The following is a 20,671-nucleotide window of genomic DNA, read 5'->3' on the forward strand; positions in this document are numbered from 1 at the left end:
AGGCTGAAATGTATCAAGGTTGTTCTTAACAATTCTCCATGCCTATAGTTGCTAACCGGTGGAAATTTCTCACCAGTGGGAAATTATAAACGGTCGGAGGGAAATAGTTTAAGTCAATGACACCAAAATTTCACAAAAACATTGTCACAAAAATAACCGGGAGGAATTTGAATTTGGTAATGGGCTTTAGTGGAAAATTACACCTAAAAGGTTAAGAAGCACTACTTTAAACCGAAAATATATCAACATATCCATAGCTTCTATTTGCACTTTCTATGCGAGCTAACTGAAACCAGTTACTCACGGCAGTTGAGTTTATCGCAGCATCCCCCATGTGTTGTTTTAACGCTCGGTCGCTTGTCAGTGAAAAAGGGGCAGATTTCTTGTGGACAATTATAGTCGGCTGACGAAGCGTTATAGCATTCACCATTACTCACGCAAGTGTAGTTTGTGCAATCGTGAATCCAGTTTTGTCCAGGTAACTGTATTGAATGTAATAAGAAAGTCGGTGGAGGGACGCATGTAAAGAACAAACTACTTTGTTAAATTTTATCCATATAACTCAAAAATATTACTGGAGACTTTAATAACTAAATATACTGGGTGACCCCAAAACTCTTTTTACAGAAAAGTCTTTTGGACAAAATGCTGAACTGCATGATACTTAGTTTAAGAGTGACACTACTTCATTAAGTTAAGAGTTATTAGTCACAAAGAAATTGTGCACTCAAACATTTGTACAAGCAAATTCTAACCTTGGTTTCGTTGTTGAAAACGCAGTAACGACACTCACATTCAAACGTTGGACAGCATTCTCCAGGCCTAGCTGGGACTTGAATCTGTAACAAATTAAACTGACTTGTAAAAACAGTAAAGCTAGAGTAAATTGTCAAGATGGCCGAAGAGGATTAGCTCAAATGCTCATGTTTACAAGGTTGAGGGATGCAATCCTGTCTTAGCCATCGTGTTTCTCTGATTGAGAAGGTTAAGGCGATTTTACTGCAAACCATGGGAATAGGATGGTTTATTAAGTAAAGGCACTAACCATCAAATGCAAAAAATCAAATACTAAATGATTTAACAGACTTGTATTAAAAGTGGAAGTTTTGCTCGGTTGAAGATAAAAAATAAAACAAGCATACAAAATGCAATATCTATAAAAATGTACCAAAGCATACAAAAGTAGTAGCAAATTGATACTGGGGGTCTTTCTCTATTCTGTTACCATTCTTGTGACGGTTTCCACCTTTCATATTATAACTTATATCACAAGTTTGGAAACGTCAATTTCCAGGCTTAAATCAGTTATTTATCTGTATATATATACAGAACAAATATATTTCGTTAGTGAAAGCATCTTAAGTGTCTAAAAAGACAACACACAACTTACACATACCCATAAAACGTATCTGTTTTCAGGTTTGTTACGATGACAAGCTTACTTTTTCTTCGTGTTGTTCACATTCTACGTCACTTCCGTCATCACACGGTAACAGCTCACACCTGAACTCGGGACAACATGTGTTGTTTAAACATGATTCTTCACTTCCACTAATGCCACCACTGAATGTCGTAATAGCTTTGGAGCAATTGCCGCAATCCTGTGGGCCTTGGCATCTCTTTAGGTCACACCCTAAAACAAACGTGGTTTTAAGGTAACTGTTGGCACTCCTATATTGAACTGATGTTACTGAAATATTTGGTGTGTAATTCTAGTACGTATAAAAGGCTGGTAACTTATGTACATAAAGACGCTAAGGAAAAATTCACATACATAAGGTTAACCTAAGAAAAGTTCACATATACAGGGTTAACCTAAAAAAGTTCACATACACAATGCTAATCTAAGTAAAAAAAAGTGTTAAGCCAGGAATAGCTCATATACACAAGGTTAACCTAAGAAAAGTTCACATACAGACAATTGAAAAGAGATGTCCTTCGCTTATGGTGGCGTTTTTTCGTTCTTATTGTAATAACATTGTATGCCAACACTCAAACACTTTTTGAAAGGTGGCTGTTGCGTTAAGTAGTCCGTAATTAGCCGAAGTCGGATATAGATACGGTTGGACTCTTTTTTATAACTTTAAAGCTAGGTACTTACTACACGTGCTGTCAACAACGCAGCCACAGCCCATGTTCATATCTTCGTGGCATCCAAGAGTTGTACAGTTGCTTCGTTCCACACAGTGACTTTCGTCAGTTGGACAAACGCACTCCGATTTCCGGCACGTCAACTCGTTAAAGTCGTAATAGGTTGTGTTAAGCACTTTCGGGTGCTGACAAGTTACAGAAGCATCAAGTGCAGGGTCGTATTCCGGTTTGCATTCTGTGTAAAAATACGAACAGTTTTTGTGTTGAGCTGTTGCAAGTTAAATGACTCGACGTAATTCGTTACCCTAAAACAATTAAACAATAAACTAATAAATATAAACTTAACAATACTTTTCTGGCAAATATATTGTTTGGGTAATTTAACATGATGATGGTGACTTGATTAGGACATTGTAACGTTGGTGTAAATAACACATTTACCAGAAGTCGTTTAGAGTAAATTTTGTGTCTGGCAGCCACAACAACTGATTGTACATTAAGCTACGTTTATATTAAATCTTCAGCATTAAAGTTTTGAAGAAATTACCATTAAAAACACTGCTAAGCCACCCATAACGTACCACAATATGTTTGTTCGCAACATTCTCCTCCCGTTTTGTTTGTGTCCTGGGGAATTTTATCGGCGTAGAATGGACATTCGCGTGACAGACATTCATGAGGTGAGCTTACTACTTCGTAACAGCCATCACCATCGCTTACACATGTGTAATTAGTACATCCTTCTATCCAAGTTTCATTTTTTTCCTGAACATAAAAAGCAAACAAACTTGTAAATTGAATTACTTTTATTTGAATTAAATTAGGTTGAACAAGGCGGTGATTTTCTTCCTTTTAAAGCTTACAGCTACTAAAACATTGAAATTCTGTTTGCCCACAAGTTTTAAAACGTTTAATTTGTGGCACAACCACTTGCTATTTTTATGGTTTCTTTACGCATTTAAAAACAATGAATATATGATATGTGCTTCTTACCATTCTTTTCCCTTCGTGTGAACAGCTGTCGCACACACATACTGGACAGCAATCTGTACTGACGGTAGCAGGTTTTTCATTTACTGCGCATGTTTTCTCAGGGCAGGTTACATTGGAGCAGTCGTAACATTCACAACAAGTCGCTTCAATCGTGTATTCGGACGAGATGCGATCGGGCTGCGAAAAATGTAACTAGATTTAACACACGTAAACGCGTTGCTTGTTTCCGCCGATAATTTCGGCAAAATTTTACTTTCTGAATCAAGTAACGTTTTGATTTTATATGTTAACGAAATGAGCACCGCAACTGGGTTAAAAGGTAAAGTTAGTGTTCTTAAACATTTGAAAACCAAAAGACTGGAAAAAAATGGAAAACTTACGTTTTCAAGAAGAAATAATCCTTCGACATAGCTACATTTGCTTCCAGGAAAGCCCTTTTTGAAGTCTTTAATTCCCGGGTATTTGCAAGAATAGTTGAAGAGCTCACGGCCCATTGCAGGACAGTTTACTGCATTGATTACTTCTTGTGTCGTCATCACAGATGCGGTTGGATGAACCAAAGATATTGAACAATTTGCCTTTAAGCCAAGCTTGCATTCTAACGATAATTTTGCGTTAGTAGCGGAATGTAGTGAAGTCTCTTTTAACCACATCTTATGAAGGCCTCGTTGAAGATTATTTAACTTTAAATGCCATGTTGGGTTGTTTTCCGACCTTGCTGCTGTAGTTTTAGGTACTTACTGGGTTCCGTTCTGGGGTTTATAGTCTCACCGCAATCACAACTTTCAGGTGGCATACAAGATTTTGTTGCGGAATTGTACACTTCGCCGTTTTCACAACTAGCAGAAAAGCATATGGTAAATTACAATATTTGTTCGATATCTTTTTGATTTTACTTTTGAGCCAGTTCCCTGTGGTTTATGCCCAGTTGTGGCATCGCACTGAATAGGTGAGGGACGGTTTTTTTGTACTCTGATCCTCCCAACAAACTGGAGTACCATTGTATGGCTACACTAGCCAATACGGCCGATCTCTTGTTACCAGCTGCACTGGTGAGATCTTATAGGTCAAATCAGTGTGCACTGTCTGCAGCTTATCATTTTTGATTTCAATAAATGAAACATATGTTTTCATTTTATACATCAGAGGATAAATACTGATCTCTTTTAACAAAAAAAAGTTTTTATGTGCCACAAACCGTTCATTTCAAAATTTGAAGTGATTTAGTACCTTTTTTATAAGCACAACTGAAACATTTGCACTTACTGTGGATAGCATCCCTCATATAAGGTCTCGGGACAAACAATGGTGTCATTACAACACAATGTTTCGCATGGTGGCGCACGTGGTTCGTATCTCCACAGGCATTTGTCATCTTTGCTTGGGGTGGCACACATCAATGCTATAAAATAGTTCAAAGGGTGTTTACTTAACAAAAAAACCTTCTTTTAACTAGAAAATGGACACTTACGGCAGACCGATGGAGATCTCCATTCAACAGTTACTTTACTTATTGCGCAGTCGTGTGCATAGTCGGCCACGCTGCTGCAGAAACACTCGCAATCCCCACCAGAATCACACGAACATGTTTCACGTACACATTTTTCGTAGTAATATTTCGGATCAATCTACAATTTTTTTACATAATTTTAATTGTAAACTATTTGTTATGTCTTGTGAGTAATTTATAAGGTTACCTTGCGGTGGCACTCCGTAAACTCGTCGTAAAGAATTCTACATTTCGTCTGAGCCCAGGCCCTCTTAGTCCCGCAGGTGTCAATCAAACTCTCTTTTACATCAGGGCACTGCAACAAAGTCTTCCAACTGTTTCCGAAGGTAACTGCTGACTGAGTTAAACTGTTGTCACTCAGAGTAAAATCATTCAAGGAGTTCCCGTCATGAATTCCGCAGAGACCACAGGTCGATCGGTGCTACAAAGTACGAATACAAGTTTTAGACTATGAAATGTATACACCTTTATTGCTATCTTCTAATCTAATGTATGAAGAAGTTGTGCTGTCTAATGAATTTGCATTTTTTTAAACTCAAATAAATCAGCTTACTGCAGGGTCTTTGCTCTTCATCTCAAGATAAACCGACGTTTTCCGATCCCAAGCTACAGTGAAGATGGTCTCGCCATGATAGAGCGCATAGGCCACTATGTACAAGCCACGATGTTCTATGTCAAATCTTGTATGATCGAAGAGATCTTGACGTTCCAACATCACATATTGTGTGAGATTTTTCCGAACGCTCAGTGTTAGTTCCATAGACTGAAAAGTGCGTTTTTTTCGGAAATTTACAATTTTGATTTGGTTTGTTGAAACAAAAAACGCTAAGCCGGAGCCAGATTTAGGGATTAATATAGTTAGGCGTTATTTTTTTATAGGATCGTTGTGTGAAAAAACATTTTAGGATACGTTTTAGCTTTAAGCATTCATCTAAGAATGCACAGGAGTTTTTTAAGTAATTTTATACTTTTTTACGCAGAGTCAGTTTTTATTTTTTAGTAACCTTAAAATAGTTTCTCATGCAGTAAACAATTGTATCTCGAAGCCAACAATCACAAATAAAAGTTTTAAATACCCATTTTACGATTATATGCAGTCACACACCGATAGTATAAAAATCCAGTTTGCGTTAGCGACATTACACTAATTTTATTATATTGTGGTGAAAATTCGACTTACCCCGAATATAATATGCACTGTTGTGTCACACACTGCTCGGTTAGAACCTAGACAGTCTCGTCCTTTCACAGTTATCCGATAAAGAAATTCGGTCGAGGATTGTGTGCAGTCGTCTGATGCAAGCAGATACTCGCAAGGTCCTCGGAAGTCGTATTGTTTTCCATCAAAGGTTGTGAAATACATTCCACCCACTGACTTACACTGGTCGTTGCAATCAGAACGATCGTCGTCCCAACTGGTGTCATTTTTACAAGTCCTGTAAACATGAAATTGAAGACAAGCTTGTAAATGCTTCGCATACTGTGAGAAAAGTTAGGTAAGTTACCGTAATGATTATGAAGCGAATAATTTGGGAAACCTCTTGTGGTCTTTCTTCATAAGTTAGACCATAAGCACTTGGTTTACAACCTTTTTGTCCCATGCCCAAAACAGTTACTTTTAAATCCTAACTTCACTAAATGTGGCGATAAATAAACAATTTAAAATAGTTATCTTTGTACCCGCTCTAAAAGTTTATAAAATCGAACACTCAAATATCCTGTAGTATGAAAAACTTTCAAGAAGTATGACATCTATAAAAACGAAAAATGGACCAAGACACTGTCAGTCATTTACAGCAGTCACCATAAAAATTGTTTGACGAACTTTTTATGTCAATATGTTTGACGCGTACTTTTGTTACTTTCAAAAGTTATAATCTACTTACAATCTTTCACAACCATTGAAAGCGATTTCACCCTCTTGATATTCTTTGCCGTCGTATATGCACGGGCAATCTTCTTCCCTCACGCATTTATCACCCTGACGGAATAAACCGTCTTCACAAACGCAGCCTAAACCATAGTAGCATAGTAAACTGGTAATGTTGTTTGAATGTTGAAGTTAGTATACAGACAGATAAATTTGTTGAAAAGGGATGGAACCTTTTAGTGAATATATCGTAACGGAAATTGTAACCTTGGGAGGAATTTAAATGCAGTTCAATTAAATAATTACAGTATACCTTTTGCTGAAGAAATTTATTAAAACATTAGAAAGAATATGCCGATTTCGTCTGTTGTGGTTGGATTTCAATGCACTAATAGGACGATCTGCTTTTACCTTCTACGCATTTTTCATCACTTGGACATGTAGTTCCCTTTTTGTCACTGCAACTTTTTTCGCATTCCGTGTGGTCGCCAGTGCAGTTTTTGGCTTTCATGCCTAGTGGGCACGTGATGCTGCTTTCGTCATTAACTGTATTGCAACAAATATTTTTCAATTAAAAAAATAAATTAGCGATGTCTTTCTTACGGATTTAGTTTAAAGTGTTTTAATCGTCCAATCTTGTAATATTTGCATATTGGAACAAGTAAAAACCTATGAACTTTGGTTTTAAAAAGATGTACTTCTCTACAACGGCAACTTTTTTTACCGAATTGACATTTGTTGAAGTTTCACGACTAAAATTTCGAAACAAAAACTTTTTGGGCCACAGGCCTTGCATGTTTTTTTCTCGTTTTAATGCACATGACTTTTCATTGCAAAGCAAGGGCGAAAACACTTAACCAGGCGAACTACACGCCCGAAATGCAGGCATGCGTGTCTGTCAGCAAAAAGCAAAATACTCAAGTATTTGCACGGGCATCGACTGCTTAGGGCTTCTTACTTAGATCAGAACATGGTAACCAGCACACCGACTCTTTAAACATGATGTCAATAAACCCTGGCCATGTTTGTATTTTGTATTGCAATATGACCCGAACGGTATGTAAAATCGTATGTTTGGAAGTAATGCTTGTTTAACAAAACTCCCTATTCGATGCGAGGCAGTCTTTCTGGTTTTAAATTTGTTTTAATAAATTTGTTGACACATAATTATGTTTAGCAAAAAGTAAAAGCCCAATAGCACATATCAGGTCAAAATGTTTCTATCTAATCTGCACACATAAAAAATATCAAATTTACGATAACACCGTGAAACGAAATTGAAACAATGACTTTACCTTGTAAGGATTAGAGTTAAAACGAAACATTGCTGACCGCAAAATGTTGATGGGAAGGGGTATGTTATTAATTTCCCGACTAAACCTGCAAGGAAAACCACTGGGGTTTTTTCGCTTGTTACTTTTGGTTGTGAAAATCCGGATTTTCTGCAAAACGTGCTCAACTACTCAAAGAAGTTTAGTTGACCGGTTTATTTTGTTTTTAGGTCGACCTACAAGGCGAAAACAATACAAATCTTGCATACAGTTAATGTTTCTAAAACTGAACGCGAAATTGTAATAATGCAATTGTTTGATGTTTGTGGAAAATGTCTTTATGCAAGGAGCAGTGCCAACGATGTAGTTTTGCTTATTGCAAATTACATTTGGTAAAAGCGCAACAGCTTTTACAAATCCACAACCCAGAAAAAGTACTGGCTTTCATGTGTTTACTGTCTTCCAAACTTGACAACGTGGCTGTTTTTATTGGAAAAATGCAACGTTTTTATTCTTAGATTTGGTGCGTGACGGTTGACGCAAAATAGTGGCTCAGCACTCCGAATATGTTAACGAATGCAGCAGGGGGTTCGCGTTGCAAAACAGATAGCAAAGGTTAAACTGAACTGAAGTTGGCCACAAAAACCCCACAAAATTGCGACCGAGGGAGAACAAGACAATGAGCTCAAGCGACTGAGGCTTTGTCCCAACATCAAGTTTCAGTTACGTTTGTAACCCAAGTCGCGCAGCGTGGATTGCGTGCGAAGGAAATTAGGAAAACCCCAGCAGACGCTATCTTTGGCGAACAAGCGCGGTGGTTCAAAGTTTCGTGTCGAGTTTGACGTGAAACACAAATACTTTGCAGAAGAGCAAAACAGATTTGTTTTGCTCTCTCCACTTTGAGAGCAAAAGAATACCCCCCTTGTTTTGCTCTCAAAGTGGAGGTATTTTGTTAAAAAAATTATTGGAAAAATTAGCAGGTGCATTTTTTCACGATACAGGTTAAAAAGTTAAGAGTTTCGTTTAACAATACTGTTTCGTCCGAATTCGCTCAAAAACATGTCATCGTTCAAAAAATATCGGGGTGAATTAAGGGCATTGGTGTTTCACGTCCTTAGCAGCGAGATTTCGGACAAAATGACTTTAAACGACAATCACGGTAGTTGATTGACTTGTTGATTCGACAAAAAACGGTCAAAAACATATTGTTATTGTTTCAGTACAAAACCAAATATTTTGGCACCATACCACACAACGGTACTTTTTGAACATTATTGTAACGTTATTTGTTTAATCAACGACGTTCATCGTCAGACACGTCAAGAAAATAATATAAGTTTTATTTAATAATTTTTGATTTTTGTGTATTCAGTCTTGCTTACCATCACTTGAGCGACAGCTGTTGATTCCGGAAGAACAGGTGCTATAAAAACTCATAACGTTTACTTTTGAGAATAAAAACAAAATGGCAACTTGCAGTCGTTTATGTCGCCAAACGTCAAGAAGACAATTATTTTGCAAAGCTAGAAAATAGGTAATAAACAAATGTGCATCGGAACCCTGTAAGACAGGGGTTCCCAACCGGGGGTACTCGTACCCCTTGGGGGTACGAGATTGAACATCAAGGGGTACGAAGATCGTTGGGCCACACGGCAGCTTTTTAAACAGATTTCACAGTACAGTTTTATTTTGGTATTGTAAATGATATTGTGCGATTACGGTCTTTGCTTTAAAATAACGATTATCTACAAATAATTGTTTGTTATTTAGTATGAAGCCTGCCTCATTGTCTCATAACAATGCTTTTTACTTGCTGCCAGCAATAAACAACAAAGTTAGGAAGAAACTGCACAGATAAAGGACGCATTCAATGTAGTCTTGCTGTAAATCTTCTACTAACGGTTAATTTATTTTTGTGATTTTTGTGTGAAATACCGGTTTAACGTTTAATTGAGCTATATTGCGAAAGCAATTCAATTTACCAATATATATCTGAAAAATTCCATCACATTTTTTTGGGGGTACGAAGAATGCTCTGACGTGACAAAGGGATACGAGCAACAAAAAAGGTTGGGAACCCCTGCTGTAAGCTAACTTGTAAGTATATAATAAATTAATCGGATTACACAATGTTTCATACACATAAAGCCAAAATGAATTTTAAAAGCTGGCCATATATAAACCAAACGCCTAAAGAAAATCAAGCATTTTAATTTTCATACAAAATTGATAACAATCTTACCAAGTATTAACTGTGTCTCGTGTCACGTGACCAGCAGGAAGCCACTCCTGATTGACGTAGCAAGGACATAATGAGAGTTCCACACAACTTCCGTCCTTGCTCAGGTAAAGGCCTTCAATTACGATATACTGTTAGGTGTTGTAGTTCGTAGTCTAAATGCGAATTAACACATTTTCAAGTACGTTTTTTTAAACAAAGGTTTTATCCGTTGTACTCTTTCAACAGTTAATGAAAATCTAATGGGAGGCATTTTTATGCATTCGATAGTGTAGTTATGCAAATCGCTTGCAATGATAGTCTTATACTGTGATTTTACTATTTGTAATTAAACTCAAACAACCTTTATTTAAAGTTATTTTCCGTGACCCCAGGTTTCGGTTTTGTACCCAGTAGGTTAATGTGCCCTTGGTTAAAACCATTTTGTGTTCATAGACAGTGCGTGTAAATTTAATTCTCCACCTTCGACTTTACGTACCATCGTCACATGTGCATCCCTCCACTCTGTGAGCATCGGTGCATTTTTCCGGCTCCATGCGTGATCTGCAAGTTCGTCCACACAGAGTCGTGTTTGCTTTGTAGGTTTGACCTTCAGGGCAATTTTTCGCTGCGGAAACAAAGCTGATGTTTCAGGGTTTTGTTTTCATTGTAAACAACCGACGTTTTGTCACTAGTTCTAGTCTATTGTAGTGGAACATAACAATGTGATGGTGGCAAAGAATTGAAGTACAACAAAAGTCATTTTGACACATTTCTGCCAGCTAGCAATTAGTCACTTCGGAAAATGTTTTGATTACTTGGTGTCCAAATTTAATACTTTGTGTATTTGCAACCTGTTTTCGTCAAACTTACAAAATCTTAAAAACGTCACTATGATGTTCTGGTTTACATAGCCATTTGTTCTTCGCAGTTCCAACTATATTACAAAAACGTAAAATGAGGCCTAAACCAAGATTTGCAGTAAAGTAGGTTTGCAGCAAACATAGTCTACAGACATCGTAAAGGCTCGTGTTGTCTTTTAGGGTTCCCGAGAGCAAGTGAAGCCACAAACCGCTGTCGTCTCGCTTGTTGTGAACATGGGATTTTCTGAAAGCCAGGACGCTTCCTTGTTTTCAGTTTAGTTTTGAACAAAAACTTCTCAATATTGGTGTTCCGTTTTGTGAACACAATGATTGTGTGGAGGGTATTCGATACTTGACGACAGACAGGGGAACTCCGAGCAATAAACATGAACTTTTATCTTGAATAAAGCTTTAAATTTGATTCAAAAACACAAACCATATTTTCTAAACCATCAGACCAAAGATGCTGACGTTTGGCTTGAATCTGGATAATGACGTGAAAAGTAATTGTTGTTGCAATAACAGGCGGCTATGGACTTGTATTCATTGCTAGGATCAACCCTGTCGCGTTAATGCAGGCTCACTATGACGACACACGTAAATCGTGTGTCACGGCGTATTTTGACACCAAGACGGAATAAACATAGTAATGTTCGTTTCTATATATGAGTGTAAAGCATGGCCATTCGTAAAAAGTTACGATATTTTTTTCACAAAGACAAGTATATATCCTTACGCAGTTATGAGTCGGGTAAGGCTGTTCGTGTTCAGGATTGGTTTTTGTGCTTAACAAAGGGATTGGGTCGAGTTGTGGGCTTGTACTTTGGGGTCGGGCCTCAATTTTAGGTCCGATTACAACGCTAACAAACAACTTACGGCAAAAACTATTGTTCCTCCAATTCACAACGATTCCTGCTCGCAGACATTCTTTAGCGTAAAGCGATATGATGTCGCACATGCAGTCGTTTCCGGTGTCACACCCGCAAGCATCTTGTTTGCAGTTTTTGAAGTATTCTTCGTATGGGACGCATTGTCGGCAACGCTCGAACAGCGGCTGACGAAGAATCGAGCAATCCTCGTTTGCGCTGGTAGCTGAATGAGAGAAGGTTTAAAATACTAAATAATTTTTCCATAGATTTACGAGGTTACAGGCTGTTTCCGTTTTTGTATTAGGTGTGAAAAACATAACTAGCAAAATTTCCTTGAGGAAATTTTTTGATTTGTTCGGTTTTGGCCTGTCATATTTTAGTGGTAGTTAGTATACACCAATAAACATGTTTAAACAAGTATAGCTTACACCGAATTAAGTGTCATTAAATACGCTTTATTTCCTATCAATCGCCCTAAGTTGACACAAATTGAACGATTCCAGTAAAATGAATGCGAATTTATTCCATTTCCTTAATAAATTTCATCAGGTAATAGCTTTATTTAGCAAGCTCATTAATGGAGCCTGTATCAAAAAGCAAGGTAATCTACTTTTGTAAAACTTTCTGCATCATGTTGCATTCAAAACGTAATATCCCCTAAATAACGGGAATTTTTTTTTTGCATCACGTTTCACAACATGAAACGCGAAAGACCCCACAACCACCCGCAGAGAAAAGGGGTCATAGACTCTATGTTTGCACTGGGGGATTGGGTCTCAACTAGGATTGAATTATACGGATATCGGATAACCGGTTAACCGATTAACCGAAGGATTTTTTGTTACCCGATATCCGGGTATTTTTGTGTCGGTTAACCGGATAACAAAAGAATAGTGCCGCGTAAGCGTTTTATGCATTTTAAAACAATTTCAGAAAACACGCAGTTAATGTGCAGTGACAGATGCAACAGACGACTTAGGCTCTTACTAAATAATACGAATATTCGCTTTGTTGTACATATCCCCTACAGATGTTAAAATTCACGAGAAAATTGAAGTCACACTAATAAAATAGAAAATGCATCCATTGTAAGGTGATTCGCTCGGAAGGATAAATTTTGAGATTTGAAAAGGACATGTTTGTTTAATAACAATGTTTTGGGCCTATTTTCGCTCAGAAAATTAACTGTAGGGCGAAATATGAAATAACTGATGTATCGTGCTTTTTCAGAACTACACTGCTTAAGCAGTAAATTTGATATATGCTGGACAATTATAAGCACTAAAACAAAATCTGTGCCACATTTGGATGATGTTGTAATAGACTTGTTATTATCCGGTTAACCGGATAGCTAAATTCAAAATATCCGTATATATCCGTTATCCGGATAGTGGAAATTATTGATATCCGAACCAACCCTAGTCTCAACTGACGCCGACTTATTTTTACCCACCTCCTTCGGAAAAGAGCGTGCAGGCATCGTACGGCGTCGAAGTTGGATCGACGTCTGCACATGTAGCTGGGTATTTCCACGAGTTGCCGAAGACAATCGGAGTTCCTTCGAGTCCGTTTTTGCAGTGAAAATCGTCAGTTGTCAAAGAATTGTACGTTCCAACCAGGCCACACATATGGTCTAAACGGAAAAGAATGTTCTAAGAATAATTAAGTAGCAACCGGGGCCATGAAGTGAAATTACTGTCTACCAGTTGTGACAAAAACGTGCTTAACTCTCTGCTGTAAAGAAAAACATACTGTGAAATTAAAATCTGTCCTCTAAACCTTCGGTGTATAAAACATGATGAGTTTATTCATCATAATATTGAAGTGACAAACAAAATTTATCCATGTCGACTGCTGGTTTCCACTTTTGCAGAATAAAAGCCGATTTTTACGCTGAAGTTTACTACTTACTTTTGTATTTTTCTGGCACAGTGAGTACAAGAGTCGATCGTTGATCCCATACAAGTTTAACTTGGGTGTCTCGGATTGCCACTTCAATATACTCGGATGACAGTTTGCGTACTGAAAGATCACCTAAAACAAACAACTATAAGTCCGGGTCTAAACTTTCAAGCATTTCTCCTGGGAAAGTATAAACTAACTTTACATCAAAAATTATAACAAACAAAGCAATATTGTAAAACACATGGTGCTAATTAAAAATCCTATTTACTACACCCCGATTTATTTTTTTCAGCGAACTCTTTTTTTGTTGTTAGGTTAACCAAAACTTTGACCAAAAACTCTTACTTTCAGCTACTTTTTGCACTCAAAATTTAAAAGCAACTTAATGCATTTCCTGTGAGGAATTATGTGGAAGCAATTTTTTGAAGCTGTTATACTTGAATTTTTTACCGTTGTTTGTTGGCAGCGTGACGTGCATGTGGTTCTGAATCACAACTTCCCCGTCTTGACCAAGAATCACATAAAGATTCGTTTCAGGCAGAATGATTTGAACGCGCCTAAAACAGTTTCTGTCAGTATAGGTAGACTCCACATACATAACCCTTGATCATTTTGTCCTATTTATAATGTTGAACATCAACCAAGCCCAGCTTTCAGTCGGATTTTCCGAACAACTTTGCTAAATTATGACTGCTTGTAAACACACATTAATCAGTATTTGTGATTCGGCTTAGGGATGGTTAGAGTTAATAATTACAAAGGGCATTTTGGGTGGAGCCACTTGTTTGACTTTGTCCTGTAAACAAGTTTGAAAACAATGACAGCAGCCTATGCGAGTTTTGGCTGATAGGAAACCCTTACGAACCTGACGCATGAAAACATAGAGCTTGTACCGCAATGTTCAACCGTGATGAAAATAGAAAAGTCTGAAGTCGTCGCCCGACAATGCTCAGCAAATAGATACTGGCACGTGGTTCCAGGAAAGTCAAACCAATTTCCGTCCAAAGTTCGAAAGTGACCAAAACCATTGACAATTGCAACTCCTAAATTAAAAAAAAACGTTGGAAATAGTACTTTAGGTGTGACTTTGCCATGCGATAAACTGGCAATGTCTGTTAAAATATCATAACACATCAATTTAATTTGGTAAGAGCGTCAGCATTTACACCTTCTACTGTGTGAGCTTTTATTGTTCACCTCTAAAAGTATTTTAAAATTCTAAAAAAATTCAATTGTTTTAACGTACCCATGATTGGAAGTAATTCGACAACTTTCCACATTCCACCAGTGCATTCACTGAAAATATATCATTAAGGAAAAGCATTTATGAAACCAAAAGATGTACAAAGGGCACAGTAAGGGTTTATTGTTATCCGTAGAAAAGACTTACAGCCTCTTGTTGGCTTGTATACAGTATTCTCCTACGTTGTACTTCTCACCCTCGTACGTACAGGGACATGCTTCTTTTTGTACACACCAAGATCCAGACCAAAATGTGTCTGGAAATTAAAAACACACACAACGCGAATTCTATCTATTGTACTTCTTACACAAGCGCCCTGAACTGCTTCATTGACAGGTGTGTTTGTTTACTTTTATGTGTTTGTTTACTTGTTTTTGTTCATGTTCCAAGCCGTTGGACACTTAAACAATTCAAGGTTCTACGGGTTTGAGTTGTACTATTTGGCTTATTCTGACTGCTCTTTTAAAAAATGTGTTATTAGCTACGTTTACACAAACGTTAACATTTTGTATTTAGATAACTCAAAACATTTCACAAACTGCATCAAAAACTTGTTATTTTTAGTTTAAAACTCAGGCTTTTTATTTATAACTTTTGAAATGTATATCTTGGGTAAAATAATCGCACATTCACACAGAAGGATTATGGCATAGCTGCATTTTTACCTCTAGGACATTCACATCCCTCATTGCATGATTTTTCACAGTATCCTGTTCCAAAATTTTCACACGATTCTGGACAACTACTCGCACACTCTGAGAAAACTTGATTGCTGGGACATGTACGCTCTATAAAGACGAAACAAGCTTAAATCCAGAAACCAAAAATAACTAATAGTGATAAACAAGCTTAAATATATTTTGACTTATTGTATTAATATTTGGTGCAAATGCCAAACAGTTTTTTTCCGTTATCCTGAAAATCATTTATTATGTAGCTTTACAAACCTTAACAGTTATAAAACTTTAGTTTAATATATCAAAGATTATAGCACAACCAAAGTTGTTAAACGATATTCATTTTGGATTTACAGAAAAGGATGGGAATTTACCAGAAATTGTAGTTTTCCATACTTTAAATCAACTTACTGCATGACGTTTCAGTTCTCCAGTCTCCCACGTGACCACCTTCAGCCACGCAAGTACGGGCGTACTTTGACACCACCGCGCAATGGCAGTCCTCTCTTTCCATGTACTGACATTTGCACAAATCAAACATGCATTGTTTGTGGGCCCTGGCAGTGTCAAAGGTTTGTCGGCAATCTTCAAAGGCGCTCGATAGGAAGACGTTGCAAATAGATTCTATTTCCTGACAGAAAAAATGGAAACCCATTATTTTGCAGCGTTTGCGCAATATTTTAAGGCGACCTAAAACAGGTTTAACCTTTACTTGCAAGTGAAAACGGTAAGTATTGGATTAGGTTGTACAGCGCCAGATACACAATCTTTTAGAAAAAGTGGGGGACCCTTTGGCGTTTATTGGTGATGTTAGACTTAATAAGACGATAAAGCGCTTTCAGGTGCCTAAAGATTAGTCTAAAATGTCTAGGAAAATCTGTCCATGTTTCGATCTAAACTTGCTAAACGTAACATTGCCTTTTAAATCTTACAAAAAAATGGACAAAATCAAGTCAAATGTGTCTTACTGGAGTGGAATGATTTGAACACTTTCCATCGATGTCATTTGGAGTAGTGCAAACTTCCCCTCTGTCTTCAACTACCAAATATTGCAACAGCGATTGCATTGTAAACCTTTCGATTTCTAGAAAAACAAACATAGTTTTACTGTTAAAAAGAAGTCATCATGTTTGCTGGATTGAATGGACAAATCGGCTGTGCCGTACAATGATGCCTGAACTTGTTTGTACTATTTTTAACACTTTATCGTTATGTCAACACACATCTTATTTGAAAAATAAACTGGTTAAAAACTGGATGAAAAATATTAATGAAGATTATTTAAACTAATTTTTTATTTGAATACTGGATTTAACACTTTTCGAAAAACGTCATCATGTTTTGTAGATATTTAAAACTTGCAAGGATGTTTATTTTTTAAAAAGTTGTATTAGTTTGGTGTTTTTACATGCAAAATTTATTTATTAAATAACTAGTTCTTTTTTATTTCTTTTTTTATTTTTTTACCTGTAGTATTACTAGAACCATGTAATTCATACTTTCCACAAAGACCTTCCAATTTTCCGGCCACACTCTCATCCGGTTTAAAGAAAATTGAGAAGTGTTGTTTGTCGATTTCCAACACGTGGTCATCAAACATTACGTAAATGTAATGGTCGTTTTCGGTAATCATATAATGGTTGTAGAAGGCTGGGAGGTCCGCACTGGTGTCATTAAAAGCTCGTTTATATTACAACAATACAAAACTTAATGCCAAAAATACTAAAATAAAAAGTATATATACCAAGAAACTATGCTAAAAGTTTAATTTAATAAAACACGGAACATGTTTAATACTTTGGTAAAATATGTTCATATATGTGGGAGGACTTCAATAGGTTTTTATTCACATTAGGTAAACTATTAGCTTTAAACTATTTCGAATCGAATCTAATGAATTTATTTGTTATTTATTTGTATGTGTTTTTTATTGAAGTGAGCAGTGTAACGTACTTGTCGATGATCATTTTGTAAAAATTGTAAAAATGTGATGCTAAAAAAAGAACAAAAAATCGGTCGATGTAAAAATTAGGAACATATATTTCGCCTAAAATTTTCATCGTCAGTTTATTATTCAAAAAGCATTTCTTTGTGTCATACCGGTAACCTCCGGTAAAAACTTCTCCATGTTCCGTAATCAATACTTGGTCGCCGACTCCTTCACTGATTGACACATGGGCTACACATGAAGTAGCGGTGTCCGCACACTCCTTGTGCATTCGTACGAGAATCTGCCACAAAAATAAAGCACTTTAATTGTAAACACTGCGTTAGTACGTAGCGTACAGTCAGTATTGTAGCTGCCCTATCCGATTTTCCGACGTCTCACTCACGGCGCCTTTAACAGGGTCTTAACCTTGGTGAAGACGCCCCGAATGAGACGTCAAAACGCCGCTCGGAGTCAAATATAATTGCCGCTTAATCAAAGGGGCAGTTTATGAATGATGCCTGGCAACAAGACAACATAAGTATTGTACTGTTAACGCGACGTTTTTGAATCTTAAAATTAATGAATAATCATTTTTCATGATTTCCAATCGACGCAAGTTTTGTACTCACTTCGAAAGATCCATCCGTAACCATATCAACGGTTTTTGACAGTATGTACTGGCATGTGCCATAGAAATCATACGTTTCACCGCTGAAAGTCTCGCCGTGACCCAAACCATATAAGGAACACTCTCTTTTGCTACTAGGGATGTTTGATGCAAACAAAATTGAGTCGCTAAATTCACCATGCGAAGCTGTAATACAAAACATAAAAAATGACGAAACTATTGTTTCATGGTTAATGCAAATTACTTACTGTATGAACATCGATATCCAAGATAGCTTGGTGAGCAGGCACAATATTCCAAACCAGCGCATGTTCCTTGGTTGTAACAGAATTTATCACCGCCTGTGCAGTTCGCTGTAACACAACAACTATTGCAAGATGGAATTTGATTTGACTTACGTGGTTAACCTTTCAGATGTGAAATCTGACCGCTTAAGACCTCAAAAAATGCTGCGATTACAAACATAATAATAATAATAAAACTATGAACAAATTATACCTAAATGCCAAATTTTTGTGTGGGAAGTGAATTTAGATGGACAAGCAAATCATGACTAATTAACTTCTATTTGTTGTTTAGAGTAAAAAAAATTTAATAAACAGAAAAATTTTAATAGAAAGAAATAATAACACATAACCTTGTTTAACTATTTCGTCCACATTTTAAAATACAACTCACGAGTCAACTTGATTTCGTAGTTGATCAAAAATCCATCACCAGCAATAGCGGAATCAGATACAAACTGCACAGTCGCTTTACTTTCTGTTGTTTCTATCATCTGCCCTTTGTAAAGTTGCATTCCGCATAGTTTGTTCTGCCACATGCGTACACCCGAAATCCGCAGATAATCGTCACTGTGAGTTAAAACACAAAAAAGGTTACAGAATATTGTTTGGTGCCAATCCGTAAAGGATTTGTAATCGTAAAGTACCCAAAATAATAAAACATTGTAATGTATGTGCACAATTTGGGAGTCACGGACTGTTCAAATTGTACCTGGGAGCGCATTTTGGTGAAAAAATGAAATACCCAAACCTATTAAATTAGCGCCATGATAAATCTTGAGTTGTAATATAGTGGTCGGCAACCCTTGTACTGCGGAATGTTTTTGAAACTGAAGTTTTATCGCGGACCGGCGTTCAAAAAACTACAAATATTCAGCAACGAAAACGCCTAAATTAGTTCATCATTCCCGTGACACATGGGCAAAATGTTTAAAAGGATTTAACCTAAAAAAGTATACGGCCCGGTAACCAACTCCTCGCGGACCGGCACCGGGCCGTGGCCCGGCGGTTGCCGACCAGATATAGTTGCAATGATTTTTATTTTATTGGATGCCGATTCGCGACGATACCTGGTTCGTAGCGCGAAACATTTGGCCGACTTTTGTGTACAACACAAATACTACCGCGTTCGCATGACAACTCCACACAAAAATAATCGACAACGGCGTATACTTGTTGGTTTAACTTGCTCCTATTTTACCTGCACTCTGGTGATGACTGGAGTTCAAAGTCATCTACATTTAAAACGATAGTGTGTCCTACAGGAGCAACGATGGTCCAAGTACAATTGGCATTGCTGGAATATTGAGCAGGGTAGTTGGGTGATGCGATCCTCCCTGAAGGTTTCGTTAATGTTCCCCCGCAGGCTGTAAGATAAACAAAAGTCGCATAAATGTTAAAAGCCTAGCTCCAGGCAATTCCCCATTTACACGTGTTGATTAGTTGCTTATTGTGCTATTTTTTATTTGAGTTATTTGGTAGAAGTACGCACCGAAAATAAATCCACAAGCTTTCTTTACGCGTTTGTCCTAATTGCAAATTGCAGTTGACCATTCATACGCCACACTCTTAAGCTGTGTTAAACTAATTTAGCAAAAAATACCAACAAATACCAACGAACCTACCAAACTGCGCTTGAGCTTGCTTAGACACAAAGAAAAGCATCACAGCCCAACGCAGGAACCACATAACGTTTGCTGAGTTTAACTCTGTAGCAATGACAAGAATTTCGCGCGCTACTGACAAAAGCCAAAATGCACTGATGCCGTTCAGTGGAGGTGCACCCGTTTAAGTACATAGAGCCGTTGTCAATCTACGCCCCAATCAAGGAAAACAGGATAGCAATATACCACTGTTATTTACATAGTATGTGCCATTTATATCTGTGATTAGGAAGCATTTTGTAAATACACATTGTTCGTGCTCACTACATAAAATTTGTACTTGGGGCTACTGTCAATGTTGTTTTCCAAAAATATAAGAGACAATTACAAATCAAGCAAAACTGAAATGACAAGCATTCCACCTCACACGTCTACGGTATATTAAGTGTTCCAATGTCAAAACATTGACTAAAAGCCAACTCACTTTTTTATTTCGGTTTCACATTTTCTACAACGATTGTAAATTTGATAAGCCCATAAGAACTAGACCGGAACCCTGAAGCTCACCTAAGCATGACGCCGTACAAAGGAGGTAGACTAAACAGCACATTGCATTTTCAGCTGAAACATGTCATTTCATAATCTAAATTTTCTGTCATTTTAGTGATTTTTCTGCATGGTTTTGCAATCAAATTTGGCGCCATAACGGCTTGTT

The 20,671-nt window shown here is 37.1% G+C and overlaps 1 protein-coding gene across 1 annotated transcript; it reads right to left on the reverse strand.

The window, feature by feature from the left end:
* Nucleotides 1-1,424: 1,424 nt before the first annotated feature.
* LOC145205594 (mucin-6-like) lies at nt 1,425-20,041 on the reverse strand. The gene is made up of 31 exons (XM_080078326.1): nt 19,978-20,041; nt 19,554-19,719; nt 18,747-18,922; nt 18,317-18,421; nt 18,070-18,254; nt 17,611-17,741; nt 16,978-17,174; nt 16,479-16,594; nt 15,922-16,141; nt 15,499-15,621; nt 14,981-15,089; nt 14,837-14,886; nt 14,456-14,633; nt 14,041-14,147; nt 13,597-13,719; nt 13,139-13,318; nt 11,693-11,908; nt 10,453-10,581; nt 9,978-10,089; nt 6,481-6,630; nt 5,775-6,030; nt 5,148-5,357; nt 4,782-5,015; nt 4,556-4,712; nt 4,351-4,486; nt 3,826-3,923; nt 3,465-3,682; nt 3,085-3,261; nt 2,673-2,856; nt 2,102-2,326; nt 1,425-1,633 (listed from the first exon to the last, which is right to left on the reverse strand). The coding sequence occupies exons 1-31, from the start codon at nt 20,039-20,041 to the stop codon at nt 1,425-1,427; spliced, it is 4,941 nt and encodes a 1,646-aa protein (XP_079934452.1).
* Nucleotides 20,042-20,671: the final 630 nt, after the last annotated feature.

Source organism: Phallusia mammillata, chromosome 8 (assembly GCF_965637545.1).
Source record: "Phallusia mammillata chromosome 8, kaPhaMamm4.hap1.1, whole genome shotgun sequence".
NCBI lineage: Eukaryota > Metazoa > Chordata > Ascidiacea > Phlebobranchia > Ascidiidae > Phallusia > Phallusia mammillata.

What these genes read in the sequence shown, in the direction of transcription:
- LOC145205594 (XM_080078326.1), bottom strand. Translation starts at nt 20,041, where the DNA reads ATGTGGTTCCTGCGTTGGGCTGTGATGCTTTTCTTTGTGTCTAAGCAA. An exon ending in CACGCTGCCAACAAACAACG is followed by an intron (nt 13,720 to 14,040) that starts GTAAAAAATTCA and finishes TGTTTGTTTTAG; the next exon opens with GTGATCTTTCAGTACGCAAA. An exon ending in CGAGACACAGTTAATACTTG is followed by an intron (nt 6,631 to 9,977) that starts GTAAGATTGTTA and finishes CAACATTACCAG; the next exon opens with TTTACTATGCTACTATGGTT.